At 48.8% G+C, this 15,390-nt stretch overlaps 1 protein-coding gene across 2 annotated transcripts; it reads right to left on the bottom strand.

The window, feature by feature from the left end:
* Positions 1–3,991: 3,991 nt before the first annotated feature.
* Positions 3,992–13,768, bottom strand: LOC118080908 (zinc finger protein 436-like). Of its 2 annotated transcripts, none has more exons than XM_035106928.2 (2): positions 13,614–13,768; positions 3,992–7,168 (listed from the first exon to the last, which is right to left on the bottom strand). In XM_035106928.2, the coding sequence occupies exon 2, from the start codon at positions 7,152–7,154 to the stop codon at positions 5,562–5,564; it is 1,593 nt and encodes a 530-aa protein (XP_034962819.1). In that variant the 5' UTR covers positions 7,155–7,168; positions 13,614–13,768; the 3' UTR covers positions 3,992–5,561. The 2 variants fall into 2 exon arrangements, with proteins under 2 accessions (XP_034962819.1, XP_034962820.1); XM_035106929.2 differs by having other exon boundaries at positions 3,992–7,165.
* Positions 13,769–15,390: the final 1,622 nt, after the last annotated feature.

Here is a 15,390-nt window from a genome sequence, read left to right as displayed (position 1 = left end):
ATGGGCGGGATATAAATAATTATTATTATATTCATCTCACAGTTAGCTAACAGAGGACAGGGTAGTGTGGTTGATACACGCCTCCCCCCAAGTTGTTTGCAGTTCACAATACAGGCAGCTCCCCATTTACGCTTGTCCTGTTGTCCGATTAGTGCACAACTGCACATACGCACATCAGCCCGAACGTGGAAGTGGGGAAATGGTGAAAAACGGCCCTAAAATTGCACAGAAAGGTTTAATAAAGGTGCCTAGAGATCACAGGGGTCAACTCCTAGGGACCAAGTTGCCTTTGCCCCCCTTTCCCAATAAAATATTGGAGGGGGCCAGGTCCCCCCCCCAAGGTTGATGGGCATTGCCATTCAAATAGTGTGTGTGCTGTGTCTTGTGATCAATTATGTGGGGTGGAGCTTACCTGCACCCCCCCCCATTTTATTCAGGTGGGCACCCCTGTGGGCAGTCCCATCATGACCCTTTGCAATTGCAACCCCAAGAGCCCTTGTACAGTCATACCTCGGTTTAAGTACGCTTCGGTTTGAGTACTTTCAGTTTAAGTACTCCGCAGACCCGTCTGGAACGGATTGATCCACTTTCCATTACTTTCAATGGGAAAGTTCGCTTCAGGTTAAGTACGCTTCAGGTTAAGTACGGACTTCCAGAACCAATTACACTCATACTTCGGGTTAAGTACGCTTCAGATTGAGTACGTCTGGAACGGATTAATCCACTTTCCATTACTTTCAATGGGAAAGTTCGCTTCAGGTTAAGTACGCTTCAGGTTAAGTACAGACTTCCGGAACCAATTGTCTACTTAAACCGAGGTACCATTGTACTGACCATTGAGTCCTGTGGAGAGTTGGGAGCTTGAGCAAGGAAGTTTTGGAGGGAGGAATTGTGGTGGGATTTGGCTGTTCTGGTAAGTACTGCTGGTTTTTTCAAAGGTTTTCCAGGGGTTTAGAGGGCATTTGCAGGTTTTTTCCAACGGCGTTTCAAATATATGCAATTCCATTTAAACACACAGTGCCTCGGAACGTAAATACAGTGGAACCTCGGTTTATGAACACCTCGGTTTATGAATTTTCAGGTTATGAACGCCGCGGACCCATCTGGAACGGATTAATTCATTTTCCATTACTTTCAATGGGAAAGTTTGCTTCAGTTTATGAACGCTTCAGTTTATGAACAGACTTCCAGAACCAATTACACCCATGCTTCAGTTTATGAACGCTTCAGTTTAAATACTCCGTGGACCCGTCTGGAACGGATTAATCCACTTTCCATTACTTTCAATGGGAAAGTTTGCTTCAGTTTATGAACGCTTACTCCGCGGACTGTCTGGAACGGATTAATTCACTTTCCATTACTTTCAATGGGAAAGTTCGCTTCAGTTTATGAACGCTTCAGTTTATGAACAGACTTCCGGAACCAATTGTGTTCATAAACCGAGGTACCACTGTAAGGGAAACACGAAGGCTATGCTCTGCGCCTCCATGGTCAGAGGAGGTAGAACTTCTGAATATAAATTTCTGGAAACCACGGGAGGGGGGAGGGGTCTTGGGCTCGGGTCCTGCCTGGTGGTTTCCCAAAGGCATCTGGGAGGCAACTATGAGAACAGGATGCTGGCTTAGATGGGCCATTGGCCTCATCCAGCCAGTTCTTGTGTTCTTAGAATACGGAAACATCAATATGTCCATTCATGAAAATGACTAAGAATTTTTTTCTTAGTCCCAAGGAACTCCAGGAACAAGGCTGCTGGTGTAATATATTGTGTTGTCATGTCAAAATCTCAGCGATGGAAAGGAGATAAAGTCTCTACCAGAGAAGAATGGCAGATCAAGTTGATGGATTTTGCCAAAATGACCAGAAGAATCAGAGATCAGGAAGACCATAATTTTAATAAGGAACGGGGGAACTTTATAACTTCTCTTAAAAACCATTGTAAACAGTTAAGATTGTTAGTAGAATTGGAATATCACTTGTAGTTTAATGAATTTTGGACACAATGGAGAGGTAAAAGATTTAGGTGCAGGAGGAAATGATTAACAATAGGACCCACAAAGGAGAGGAGGGAAGTCTAAGAAATTCCTTGGAATCTTGTTTTTATGTTGTCAGTTGGACATGTGACTGTAAAATTGTAATTTGAAAAACCAAATAAATATTATTATTTTAAAAAAGAAATCTCAGTTTATCTGTCTGCGTGCTTCATTCGCAAATGTTGCATTTGTACAGCTCAAATCCTTCCTCAAGCGTTCATTGGTAGAAGCGACCTAAGTCGATGACAGCGTGCTGTGTATTCCACACTCTGCGACGGCAACATCCACTCTTGGAAGCTGGGATAGCTGAGTTGTTAAGAGCATGAGACTCTTAATCTCAGGGTCATGGGTTCGAGCCCCGCGTTGGGCAAAAAAAATCCTGCATTGATAACCAGGGGGTGGTCCCTTCCCACTCATAGTTCTAGGATTCCAGCATATGATCAGTTCTCATTTTCTGCTTCGCTGAGAAAGCCCCCCCAAGGCTACGCCATTCTCCCATGGGAAAGGCAAAGTGACCTACCCTCTGCTTTACACAGCAAGGACAAGGCACTCACAGACTCTCAGCCATCCCGACTGATGGAAGCTGGCAGCCCAACATCTGCAAGGCCACGGCTTCTCTGCACTTGGCTGCAGACCAGGTGTGGGGAACTGCTGGCCTTCCCAGCTGTGGCTGAACCACAGCTCCCATCACCCCTGGCCATTGGCCGTGCTTGCTGAGGCTGATGGGAGTTGTAGTTCGACGACATCCAGAGAGCCCATAGATGCACCAATGATCTCAGCATACAGGAGCAACAAGAGCGACAACACCTCACAGGCAGGCGGTACTGTGTAGTGTGTTGTGCAATTTGCACAAATGTGCCAGGCTTTTCCCCTGCCTGTGCCTATTCTGATGGAGGAAAGAAACCTGGAGGTTTTTTTCTTCAAGTTTGTACTGTATCCAAAGCTAGCAGGTACAGTGATACCTCGGTTTTGGAGCATCTCGGGAGCTGAACATTTCAGTTTTCAAAACACCAAAATCCCGAAAGTAAATGCTTCCGTTTTCGAACTGCGTGCATGTTATTTTTTTTCCAGTTTTCTGCAGACCGTGCATGTTACTTTTTTCAGTTTTCTGCAGACCTCGGTTTTCAAATGTTTTGGAAGTTGAACAGTCTTCCGGAATGGGATTACGTTCGAGAACCAAGGTACCACTGTATTTTTTGTCTGTTGGTGAAAACCCAGGCGAGAGTTTCCTCCTAGCAGTAAGACTCAAAGGTTAAATGCCCTTGGCAATATGGTCTGTAGGCACAAGACACAGGCAGAAACCTTGTTGAAGCCGATCAGGCCAGGGGTCTGAGCAGCCCTGGCACGCACAGTAACCCTCTACACATCACCACGAGGTTTACCATAAAAGGAAACGGGTCATAAATTAAATCAACTATGTATTTTGGAAAGCTGCTAATTCGTTATGCATGTGGACGCCTGTGAAGATACTGTAACAAAACGTGGATTCCTGTGAAGGTGCAAGTTTTTGTCTATGACGGGATACAATCGGATGCCATTTTGAATCATGACAGCCGACTGAACCTTCCAGAAAGTGCCCTGATTTTAACCACATTTTGCAGGATCGTTCCTGAAATCAAGGGGCAGATTTTTCTCCATGTTAGCATACAACTGGGCACAATTTTGAATCAAGGTGCCAGGTTGAACCTTTCAAACTTGCTTTGATTTTTACCACTGATTTAAATCTTGTACAGTGGTACTCTACTTACGAAAAACTCTACTTACGAATGGAGCTCCGTCCGCCATCTTGGATGTGGTTTAGATAGGATTTTTTCTACTTACGAATTTTTAGATAGGGTTGCTTCTACTTACGAATTTTTTCTCCCAATGCATTCCTATGGGATTTGACTTACAAATTTTTTCGACTTACAAATGTGCGTTCAGAACGCATTAAATTCGTAAGTAGAGGTACCACTGTACTGATTCTTTTCTGTTTCCCAGAATTCCCCCAAACGCCAGTTGTGAGGCTGCTAGTGTGATATACAGTGGTGCCTCGCTTAACGAATGCCCTGCTTAACGAAATTTCCGCTTAACGAAAGGATTTTTCGAGCGGAGGTTGCCTCGCTAGACGAATGCGTTTCACGAAAAATTCGTCTAGCGAATCGTGGTTTCCCATAGGAATGCATTGAAATTCAATTAATGCGTTCCTATGGGCAAAAAAAAATTCAAAAAAATTCAATGCATTCCTATGGGATTCGCTAGACAAATTTTTCGCTATAAGAAAAGACCCGCGGAACGAATTAATTTCGTCTAGCGAGGCACCACTGTAGATATAACCATGCTAATGATTTTGCTAGAAATTTTGCACCTATACCTCCCCACAATACTGATGGAATTCAGCCACCAATTTTGGCTTTGGTACTGTGCAGAAAAAAGGGAAACATTCTAGATTTCAAAACAGAAAATATTACTCTTTCTTTTCTACACCATATTTAATTGATGACAAATCATCTCTCTCTCTCTGTCTCCCCCAGTCTGCATCCTCAAAAAAGGGTACCCAATCCCACCTTTTGAAAGTCAACATAGGCATTAAGGGCCCCGATCCTATGATCCCTAGGAGTCTGCCTATGGAGGACACAGATCTCAAGGCAAGAGTGTTTTCCACCTTCATTGTGGTCTCCTAAAAATCTGCTACAGCTGTGCAGGGGGAGGGGTGGAAAAGATAGGGACCACATTTGAGGATGAATTGAGGGAAGCCTTGGTTCTGCATCCCTGACTCCTTGCAAAAAAATGACAAGGAAACCACTGCCATCTGAATTTTGGCTCTGGGGTATTTGTTGTTGTTGTTGTTGTTGTTGTTGTTCTCTCCATTTCCATATTTTACTAATTTTTTCCAAGCATTCTCACTAGAAACTTAAGGAGATAAAACAAGGCATAGTTTTCTTTTCAGGAAAAATAATAACCCCCCCTACTACAAATGAAAAACAAACTCAGGTGAACTCCCAAGGTCTTGCCCACCTCCCCTAACACTAGACATTTTGCTACAGGGCAGGCTGCTCCCCCTTTTCCCCCTCCAAAAGGGGGGGGCGCTTTTGCTTATGATCTGTTAAGCAGCACGAGAAGCGGTCAGTGTGAACCCAGTCTGTCCATCGCTGGATGGTGTCCAGCTCCCGCAACAGGCAGGAGAACTTTTGATGTTGCGCCACCGACCGGGGGGGGGGCATGGGTCAGAGCAGGTGGAGAAAACCCTGGCAACAGGGCCAAGCCTCTCCATAGGCGCCACGCTGGCATCCCGACTCCAAGTTAAAAAAAAAAAAGCAAGCAGCAAGCCGATAAAGAAATATTGGCACCGTAACAAAACCCCGCACTGGGAATCAACTCTGGGGTGCTGAATCCTCAAGCTCTTAAGATCCAAAGGATCCCCAGAAAAAAGACTGAGCACCCCCCCCAAAAAAGACCGAGCAGAAGAGGCTGGCATGTCCAAAGTGCTTCTCTCCTGGGCAAGGGTGGCGGGTGGAAGATGCACCCGTAGCTTCAGACGAGGCTTAGCTCTCAGGAGTCTGCTCCCGAGTAGATCAACTGAGTCGGGAAAGGCTCGGCGGGACCGTCCGTTTCCTCGTCGCCCCAGAAATAGGTGACGAGGTTGTCGGAATCCAAGATGGTGGCGGGCATACTGTTCGCTTTGACGGGGTTGAAGGGCACCCCGGGGTGCGCCTTGTGGTGGTGCCTGGCCAGGTGGCTCCGCTGGACGTAGCCCTTGTCGCAGTGGGGGCACATGTAGGGCCTCTCGGCCTGGTGCAGCATCTGGTGGCGGGTCAGGGTGGACTTGACGGCGAAGCTCTTCCCGCAGATCTCGCAGTGGTAGGGCTTCTCCACCATGTGGATCCTCTCGTGGCGGCAGAGCTTCGACATGGAGCAGAAGCCCTCGCCGCACATGACGCACCTGTACGGCCGCTCGCCCCGGTGCATGCGCAAGTGGCGGTTGAGGCTGCCGCTGTGCGCGAAGGCCTCGCCACAGTCGGGGCAAAGGTAGGGCCTCTCCTCCACCATGGGGGGCATCGGGTAGGGGAAAGGGCCCGGGAACATGTAGGGGAAAGCCTCCTCCCACAGGTCGCCCTTGTAGGGCCCGTCCTCCTCCCGGTGGCTCCGCTGGTGCCGGGTGACACTGGTGCTGCGGGTGAAACTCTGCCCGCAGTCGGGGCACTTGTAGGGCTTCTCCCCCGTGTGGGTCATCTGGTGGGTGAGGAGGTTCAGGTTGAGGCTGAAGCTGCGCCCGCAGTCAAGGCACGAGTAGGGCTTCTCCCCTGTGTGGGTCCGCCAGTGGCGCGTCAGGGTCGACTTCCGGTTGAACACCCGCCCGCACTCGGTGCACGGGTACACCCGCCCGCCAGGGTAGAACTGCTGCTCAAAGACATCCCCCAGGCTGTCGATGGACATATCCCAGTCCTCCTTCGGGTAGTTCCCCGGGTACATGGCCGGCTTGAACGGGCTCTCCCAGATCGGGTAATCCTCAGCGCCCTGGGAGAGGCTGGCTTCCTCAGGGTCGTCAAAGATGCTGAAGTGCAGCGCCACCTGCTGGTCGGAGGCCTCCTGCGCAGGGGCCTTGCCTTTGGTTTCTCCTTCCAGCCGGCCTTCAGCTGGTCGGAACGAAGGTTTCGCCGCCTCCAACGGCGGGCTGAGCTTCCTGCTCAAGGGAACGGGTCCGTCCCACGGGCGCTCGGGGTAGCTGGCCTGCAGGGGCTCGTCCGGCCTGACCTCGCTCGCGCAGAGCTTCCCCTCGGAGATGCCCCCTTCCGACTCCTCCAGGATGGTGAAATGAAGCTCCACCTGCTGCTCAGGACCTTGCGGAGGGTAGGCCTCCGCTCGCCTTTTTCCGGCTTCCCGGTCAGGGTGCGGGAGGACCTCCTGGAGTTCTGGGGATGGGGAGCGCGACCGGTCAGAGTAAACGGAGTCATCGTCCAGCTCCGGCTGGGAGGAGTCGGCAGGCTGCAGCTCGGCATCGATCTCGCAATGCCAGAGCTTCCCCTGAGAAATGCCGCCTTCGGATTCTTCCAAGATGGTGAAGTGCAGTTCGACTTGGGGCCCAAAGTCCTCCTCCTCCTCCTCTTCCTCCTCCTGAAGAGTCTTCCCTTTTGGGTCCTTCATTGTTCCATCACCTGCTGGGATAAACAAGGAGAGTCCAGAAGTCACGTCATATTCACAACTATTGTTTTCTGAAATCAGTGCTTCCCAAACTTGGGTCTCTGGCTGTTTTTCGAACTACCGTTTCCATCATCCCTGATCTTGCTAGCTAGGGGGCGATGGGAGTTGTAGTCCAAAAACACTGTTTTAGATGCTCAAGATCAGGGTTCCCCAAACTAAGGCCCGGGGGCCGGATGCGGCCCAATCGCCTTCTAAATCCGACCCACGGACAGTCTGGAAATCAGCGTGTTTTTACATGAGTAGAATGCGTCCTTTTATTTAAAATGCATCTCTGGGTTATTTGTGGGGCCTGCCTGGTGTTTTTACATGAGTAGAATGTGGCCTTTTATTTAAAATGCATCTCTGGGTTATTTGTGGGGCATAGGAACTTGTTCATATATATATTTTAAAAAAAATCAAAATATAGTCCGGCCCCCCACAAGGTCTGAGGGACAGTGTACTGGCCCCCTGCAGAAAAAGTTTGCTGACCCCTGCTCAAGATAACCAGTAATGTTCTGCTGAAAGGCAACCCATTGCTGTGTGGCAGAGGAACCTCCAGATGTGGTCCTGTAACTTCCAGATGTTACTAGACTGCAGCTCCTGGCATCCCCGACCATTGGCCATGCTGGCTTAGGGGCTGATGGGAGTTGCGGAGGCCAACAACATCTGGGCTGCCGCAACTCGCCATTCCTGGCTCATGGTGATGGATGTTCATGGCTCAAACGCTTTAACCAACGTCCCATCCTAGAGATCAGGGACCATACATGGTTCTTTCTAGATGTTAAGACTTTCAGCCCCAGCTAGAATAGCCAGTGGTCAAAATGGTTTTTTTTATGTATGGAACAACAGCCGCCCGAGAGATGGAAAGAAGAAAGGTCCCTACCAAGGTGATGGGACTATGCCGAAATGGCCAAAGTGACTAGAAAACTCAGAAACCAAGAGGACAAAAAATTATAAAAGAATGTGGGGGAAATTATAAGTTATTTAGGAGACCACTGTAAGCAGGGCCTTCTGGCGGTTCCCTCACTGCGAGATGCGAAGTTACAGGGAACCAGGCAGAGGGCCTTCTTGGTAGTGGCACCTGCCCTGTGGAACGCCCTCCCATCAGATGTCAAAGGAAAAAAGAAACTACCAGACTTTTAGAAGACATCTGAAGGCAGCCCTGTTTAGGGAAGCTTTTAATATATGAACAACTATTGTATTTTAAGATTTTGTTGGAAGCTGCCCAGAGTGGCTGGGGAAACCCAGCCAGATGGGCGGGATATAAATAAATAAATTGTTATTATTATTATTTCTATTATTATTATTATTATTATTATTATTATTGTCATACTTCGGTTTAAGTACACTTCAGTTTGAGTACTTTCAGTTTAAGTACTCCGCGGACCTGTCTGGAATGGATTAATCCACTTTCCATTACTTTCAATGGGAAAGTTCGCTTCAGGTTAAGTACGCTTCAGGTTAAGTACAGACTTCCGGAACCAATTGTGTACTTAAACCGAGGCACCACTGCATTATTATTAGCAGGATTTTGATTTTACTTGTAGTCTAACAAATACCATGGACAATGTGGATTGATATAAAAGTGAGAGTATGGAAGAATACGCAGTTGTAAATGTTCAAAATGGGACCCCATGGAGGGGCGGGGGGAAGTCACAAGATTCAGAGGAATCTCTGTATATGGATTTATATTTGGATTTTTATAACCTTGTATTTGTAAAATCAAAGAAAAATTATTTCAAAAAAGAGAGTAACAGCCAATGATCAGGGATGAGGGGAGAAACATCTGGGGGGAACCTTATCAGCCACCCCTGCAATAGATGTTGCTGGACTACAACTCCCATAATCCCCCAACCGTTGGCCATGTTGACTGGGGATGATGGGAGCTGGAGTCCAACGCCTTCCTTGCTGTCATCATGTGACATCTGATTATGCAGAGCATGCATGTTGAGAGGTGATCTTGCCCAATGTCTCGCCCATGAGAACATCTAGGTCAGGCATCCCCAAACTTTGGCCCTCCAGATGTTTTGGACTACAATTCCCACCAGCCCTGACCACTGGTCCTCTTAGCTAGGGATCATGGGAGTTGTAGGCCAAAACATCTGGAGGGCCGCAGTTTGGGGATGCCTGATCTAGGTATTTAGAAGACTTTGAGCCTCAGTCTAACACAAAGTGCCATAAAACACACACGTGCTAATTTATATTTAAAGATGCAAATGTAGGCTGACTTTCAGATTGGGGTAGGAAGAGGACCCCCCCCCCCGGGCACTCGCTATCAGGGCTTAATTTGCCTGATGAAGAGGGCAAGTGGCTGGGGTGTCTTTGGAATGGCACTCTGCAGTGTACAGAGCCAATTGTAAGCAAAGACGGAACATAGGAAGCTGTCCTATACCGAGTTGGCCCAATGCTCCATCTAGCTAGTGCTGCCTACACTGGCTGGCAGCAGCTGCCCGAGGACTCAGGCCAGGGAGACTCCCAAACCTACCTAGATTGAACCTGGGACTTTTTGCATGCAAGGCAGAGTCACAAGACCCCACCCCGTTTGTGTAGATGCAGATTTGGTCGTGCAACGGACATAGTGTGAGTTCAAAAAGTTCCAGGAAAGGAAAGCAGTGTGAAAAGAAAGGAAGGCTTAAGAAGAGGCTGCAAATTAAGCTAGCAGCATAATAATAATAATAATAATAATAATAATAATAATAATAATAATAATAATTTATTATTTATACCCCGCCCATCTGGCTGGGTTTCCCCAGCCACTCTGGGCGGCTTCCAACAGAAAAATGAAATAAAATAATCTATTAAACATTAAAAGCCTCCCTAAACAGGGCTGCCTTCAGATGTCTTCTAAAAATCTGGTAGCTGTTTTTCTCTTTGACATCTGATGGGAGGGCGTTCCACAGGGCGGGCGCCACCACCGAGAAGGCCCTCTACCTGGTTCCCTGCAACTTGGCTTCTTGCAATGAGGGAACCGCCAGAAGGCCCTCAATGCTGGACCTCAGTGTCCGGGCAGAACAATGGGGGTGGAGACGCTCCTTCAGGTATACTGGACCGAGGCCATTTAGGGCTTTGAAGGTCAGCACCAACACTTTGAACTGTGCTCGGAAACCTACTGGGAGCCAATGTAGATCTTTCAAGACCGGTGTTATGTGGTCTCGGCGGCCGCTCCCAGTCACCAGTCTAACTGCCGCATTCTGGATTAGTTGTAGTTTCCGGGTCACCTTCAAAGGTAGCCCCACATAGAGCACATTGCAGTAGTCCAAGCGGGAGATAACCAGAGCATGCACCACTCTGGCGAGACAGTCCGCGGGCAGGTAGGGTCTCAGCCTGCGTACCAGATGGAGCTGATAGACAGCTGCCCTGGACACAGAATTGACCTGCGCCTCCATGGACAGCTGTGAGTCCAGAATGACTCCCAGGCTGTGCACCTGGTCCTTCAGGGGCACAGTTACCCCATTCAGGACCAGGGAGTCCTCCACACCTGCCCGCCTCCTGTCCCCCACAAACAGTACTTCTGTCTTGTCAGGATTCAACCTCAATCTGTTAGCTGCCATCCCGCAATTCCCATTGCGGGGAAATGTTTGAAACAGTACGCTGGGCGAAACGAACCCTTGGTCCAACCCTGCAGGGCTCTCCTGTTGGTAGCCAACCTGCATTATGGAGAATAGGATGAAAAACAGGATGCCGCTTTTGGAGTTTGCTACTCTTGCTGCACCAAGAAACCCGTCGGAAATCTTGGAGAGCTGCTGCTGGTGATATTATTGATTGATTTTGATTGAATTTATATACTGCCCTATACCTGGAGGTCTCGGGGTGGTTCGCAAAAAAGATCACAATATATAAAATCAAAATAATAACGAATTAATACCCCCCCCCAAATGGTCTGACTCGCTGTAAGGCAAGCTCCTGTATTCCTGCAGCAGAATTCTTGGACCATGTGGGCCACTGCAACCATATTTTCTCCCGCAGAGGCATCTCGGTCTCACAACTGGGCAGGGGTTTTACTTTTGGATGCCATAGGCAAAAGGTACCGTAAATCATGGGACGGACACACCCACAAAGCAAAATCCACATTGCGAATCTTATTCTTTTTGTAGACCGCTTTGTGAGGTTTTATTACGATCAATCGGTCTATCGATTTTGTGAAATAACATCAATTTAAAAGAAAGCCACACTTTTACCGAGCTATCACACTCCCAGGTGACCAGGCGGACAGGCTGTTTAAGCAAGCAATGCTTTCTCGCAGTACCGATACCCAGAGTAAATGGAAATACAGAAGGCAAAAGCAGAACTCACAAGCTTGTGATCCTAACCTACCGTACCAATACAATTAACTGCTCAAGTAAAAAGGAAAACAACAGGAAAAACATACACACAAACCGTCTATCATATCTCACTTTATGTGGGGGGGGGGAGCAAAGTGCCTGGTCTTGCAAGTGCTCTGCATCTCACGCCAACCCCAATTCACACCAAAGCACAAATACCCAATTCTGCTTTGAAAAATAACCTTTGATTAAGCAGGTGTTGATCAGGGAGCCTGTTTCAGCCGGCTAATTAACTTTTCTTACGTAATTAGCTCGGCTTTATGCAACTGCTTTCAGGGGGGGGGGATAATCTAGCCTGGAGGGACTGCTCAAGTTACCCCACCCATGGCAACACCCACCCCATTAATACTCACCTGTGACACCCCCCCACCCACCCCCACAATGCAGGTAGGACTTTGGTCTACTAAGGTTCTTTGTGCAAACAGCAAACAGAATCAAGAGTTGCATTTCTTAGAACAGCAACAGCCTAGCCTGGATTTTAAGCGATCTCTAGGCCTCATGATTATGCACACATTTGAAAATGTGCACAGCCTGTTGCTTCTCCCTCTTTCGGGCCCCTAAGCCTTCCCACAGAAACCTGAAATCCAAGGCACACATTTTTGAAATGAGACTGCGCAACACACCTCCTTGCTTGGCTGAATTAATGCTCAGGCCTCCTGCCTTCCAAGAGTGAGGATGCCTACACACCCAACTATTTAAAACAGGCATCCGATTCCCCAAACTGCGGCCCTCCAGATGTTTTGGCCTACAACTCCCATGATCCCTAGCTAACAGGACCAGTGGTCAGGGAAGATGGGAAATGTAGTCCAAAACATCTGGAGGGCCGAAGTTTGGGGATGCCTGATTTAAAATAACTCCAAGAAATAAGTCTGGGAACCATAGTTCTGCAAAGGGGTAAACTGCAGTTCTCATGATTCTTGGGGGAGGAAATGTGCTTTCAATGTACACATGACTTACTTAGACCCACTTGAGGACACCTCACCCAACTCTGTGCATCCCACCCAGGAAAAACTTGCACACTGCCTCTGATGGCGGAGGTGGAAAAAGCAATGTTTAATTTTAAGAGCAGGTGCCTGTCGGAGTTTGCATCTTTCCTCTTCCCTCCAGGTCCCCCTTTCCTTTTGTGCCCTGACTTTTCAACTGCAAGCCTGCAGGAAGGCGCTTTTGCCTTGTTTTTATGGATTGCACACAAGCTACTGGGGAGCCTGTTTGGCTGAGGAGCGGGGATCCAAATGCCCTGAATCAGGCATCCCCAAACTGCGGCCCTCCAGATGTTTTGGCCTACAACTCCCATGATCCCTAGCTAACAGGACCAGTGGTTGGGGAAGATGGGAATTGTAGTCCAAAACATCTGGAAGGCCGAAGTTTGGGGATACCTGCCCTAAATAAACTAACAATGCAGATCAGCCCATAGGCAACCATCGCATCCCAAAGCATGTGAGATCCCACCCTGGGGGGGGGGGATGCTTTGCAAGGGGAGGGGGAAAGGAAGGTCCCGCGCTCATCCAGACTCCCCAGAGGGGCATGTCTCTTAAACACTCCCTTTTCACAGAAGAGGGTTTTCCTGCAGAGGTGATGGGGAACCTCTGGCCCTCCAGATGTTGCGGAACGCCAGCCCTAATCGCCAGGGAGGTCGGAAGCTGCAGTAGCCTAACAAGAGGGTCCTTATCCCTGTTCTATCCAGTATCCTTCGGATAAGAGACCCAGCCCCTTTTCTCCAGCCAGAAACAGCCTCCCAGGCAGACTTTGAAAACAGCACGATTAAGAAAGCCAGAGAAGCGAAGGGAGGGGAATTTTTCCTCCACAACGCGGCTCCTCTCTTGGGATCCCGAGGACAACCTGGGCTTTTTACGCGGCGACCCTGGCTCCTTCCCCGCTTCTCTAGCGAATTGCACCTCCCTTCAGAACACCACCCCACCCCACCGCCCTATTCCTTTCCCCCACCCCGGGGGTGTCGGACAAATGGCCATCCTCCTCCTGGGCGGCTTTCTCCATCCCTCCTCCCGGGGCGCAGGAGGGTGGGGCGTATTTGGCTGAATGGCTGCAGAAGAGAGCCTGGGCGGAGCCCTCTGGAGCCGCTTTGGCCGGAGGGAGTTCCCACCTCGGTCCGGCGAAGGGGGTTGGGTTGGGGGATGGGGGGAGGGAGGCAGGGGAAGGGATCGGGCGTCGCTTCGTCCGAGCAACGGCGGCGGCGGCTGTTCCTTCCAGTTCCCGGTGCGAGGCTCGCTCCCGCTGATCCGGATGCAGCGAGCTCCTGGTACAGGAAACTCATCCCGAGGAACGCTGCGCGTAAAAGCGAAAAAAAGACACACAAAGAGAGAGGGAGAGATCGAAAGAGAGAGCAGGCTCCTGAGCTTTTTAAATTGGCCAGAGCCCTCTGGTGGCAGCGGAGAAAGAGCTCTTGGGGGGGGGGGAGGAAGGAATAAAATCACTCTTCCCGGCAAGAAAGACACAAAAAGACATAAAACCTCACAGCCTTCGTGTTTTGGCTGGGAAGGATTCTCGGAGAATAGATGCAACTTAGGGATGGGTCTTGCGAGACAGTGTGGTGAAGTGGTTAGAGCAGCGGCTCTCAAAGAGCTTGGCGGGAGAGGATAGCGAGTGCGGCGGGAATATTCAAAGGCAATAAAAGAAACATGCAAACATTGCAGTGCAGTAGAGTATATCTAGGCTTGCCATATGTCAGGAAAATTCCTGGCACGTCCTGGTGTAAAAACCACGTCAGGGGGTATTTTTGCCCAATCGGATGTATGGCAACGCGATGGGAAAATAATTGGAAACAGCTCCTAAAGCGGGGTCCCCAAACTAAGGCCCGGGGGCCGGATGAGGCCCAATCACCTTCTAAATCCGGCTCCCGGACGGTCCGGGAATCAGCATGTTTTTACATGAGTAGAATGTGTAGCTTAAAACCACTACTTTTGCCAGGTTGACCCAAAAAGAGCTCCCCAATTTGGGTTTTAAAAGCTCCCCAGTTTTGCGGGTGTCCGGAATTTTGCTTTTTGAAATATGGCAACCCTAGTATTGTATATCAAAAGAATTTGTTGGATATACTGTACAACCATAAAGAGGAGCCACACCTCTCTTCGAGAATGTTAGCTATTTTTCTACAGTTCTCCATGACATATTGTTGTGAACGGGGATTTTCCACTTACAAATATGAGAAAACTCCCGGGGGGGGGGGAGGTTTCTTCGTGTTGATCAGGAGATGAGAATTAGGACCCAATATAAATGAGGTTACCTGGCAAAAGCAAGCTCACACCTCCCATTGACTTTGTATACATACTTAAGGTACATATGTATGAGGCTTGTTTATAATTATATTTTGGGAATGATTCATGAACTTAGGTAGCTGTATTGTTTTATTATACTTTCTGAATGTCCCGTGATAATATTATGAAGTAGTTGTGTTCTGTGTTATAAATCAAGCACTGCTATGACTTGTTTCTTTTTGGTTTTCCAATGTATTTCTTACAATAGAATTGTAGTTGGAAGGGACCAGGGTGGGGTGGGGGGTCAGACAAATTCGGTGTGGTGTGAGCAAATGTTTATTCTGAAAGTGTGGTCCCTGAGGGAAAAGTTTGAGAACCTAGTGGTTAGTGTCGGACTAGGACCTGGGAGACCAGGGTTCAAATCCCACGCTCACTGGGTGACATCTGGGCCAGTCACTTCCTCTCAGACTAACCTACCTCACAGGGTTGTTGTGAAGATAAAACAAGGAGAACCGGGTACACCACCTTGGAGGAAAGGGCCAGTATACCTGAAGGAGCGTCTCCACCCCCATCGTTCTGCCCGGACACTGAGGTTCAGTGCTGAGGGCCTTCTGGCGGTTCCCTCGCTACAAGAAGTCAAGTTGCAGGGAACCAGGCAGAGGGCCTTCT

Source organism: Zootoca vivipara, chromosome 2 (genome assembly GCF_963506605.1).
Source record: "Zootoca vivipara chromosome 2, rZooViv1.1, whole genome shotgun sequence".
NCBI classification, from domain to species: Eukaryota; Metazoa; Chordata; class Lepidosauria; order Squamata; family Lacertidae; genus Zootoca; species Zootoca vivipara.
Note: the sequence above shows the minus strand (reverse complement) of the source record. Positions and strands in the feature narration are given on the sequence as shown.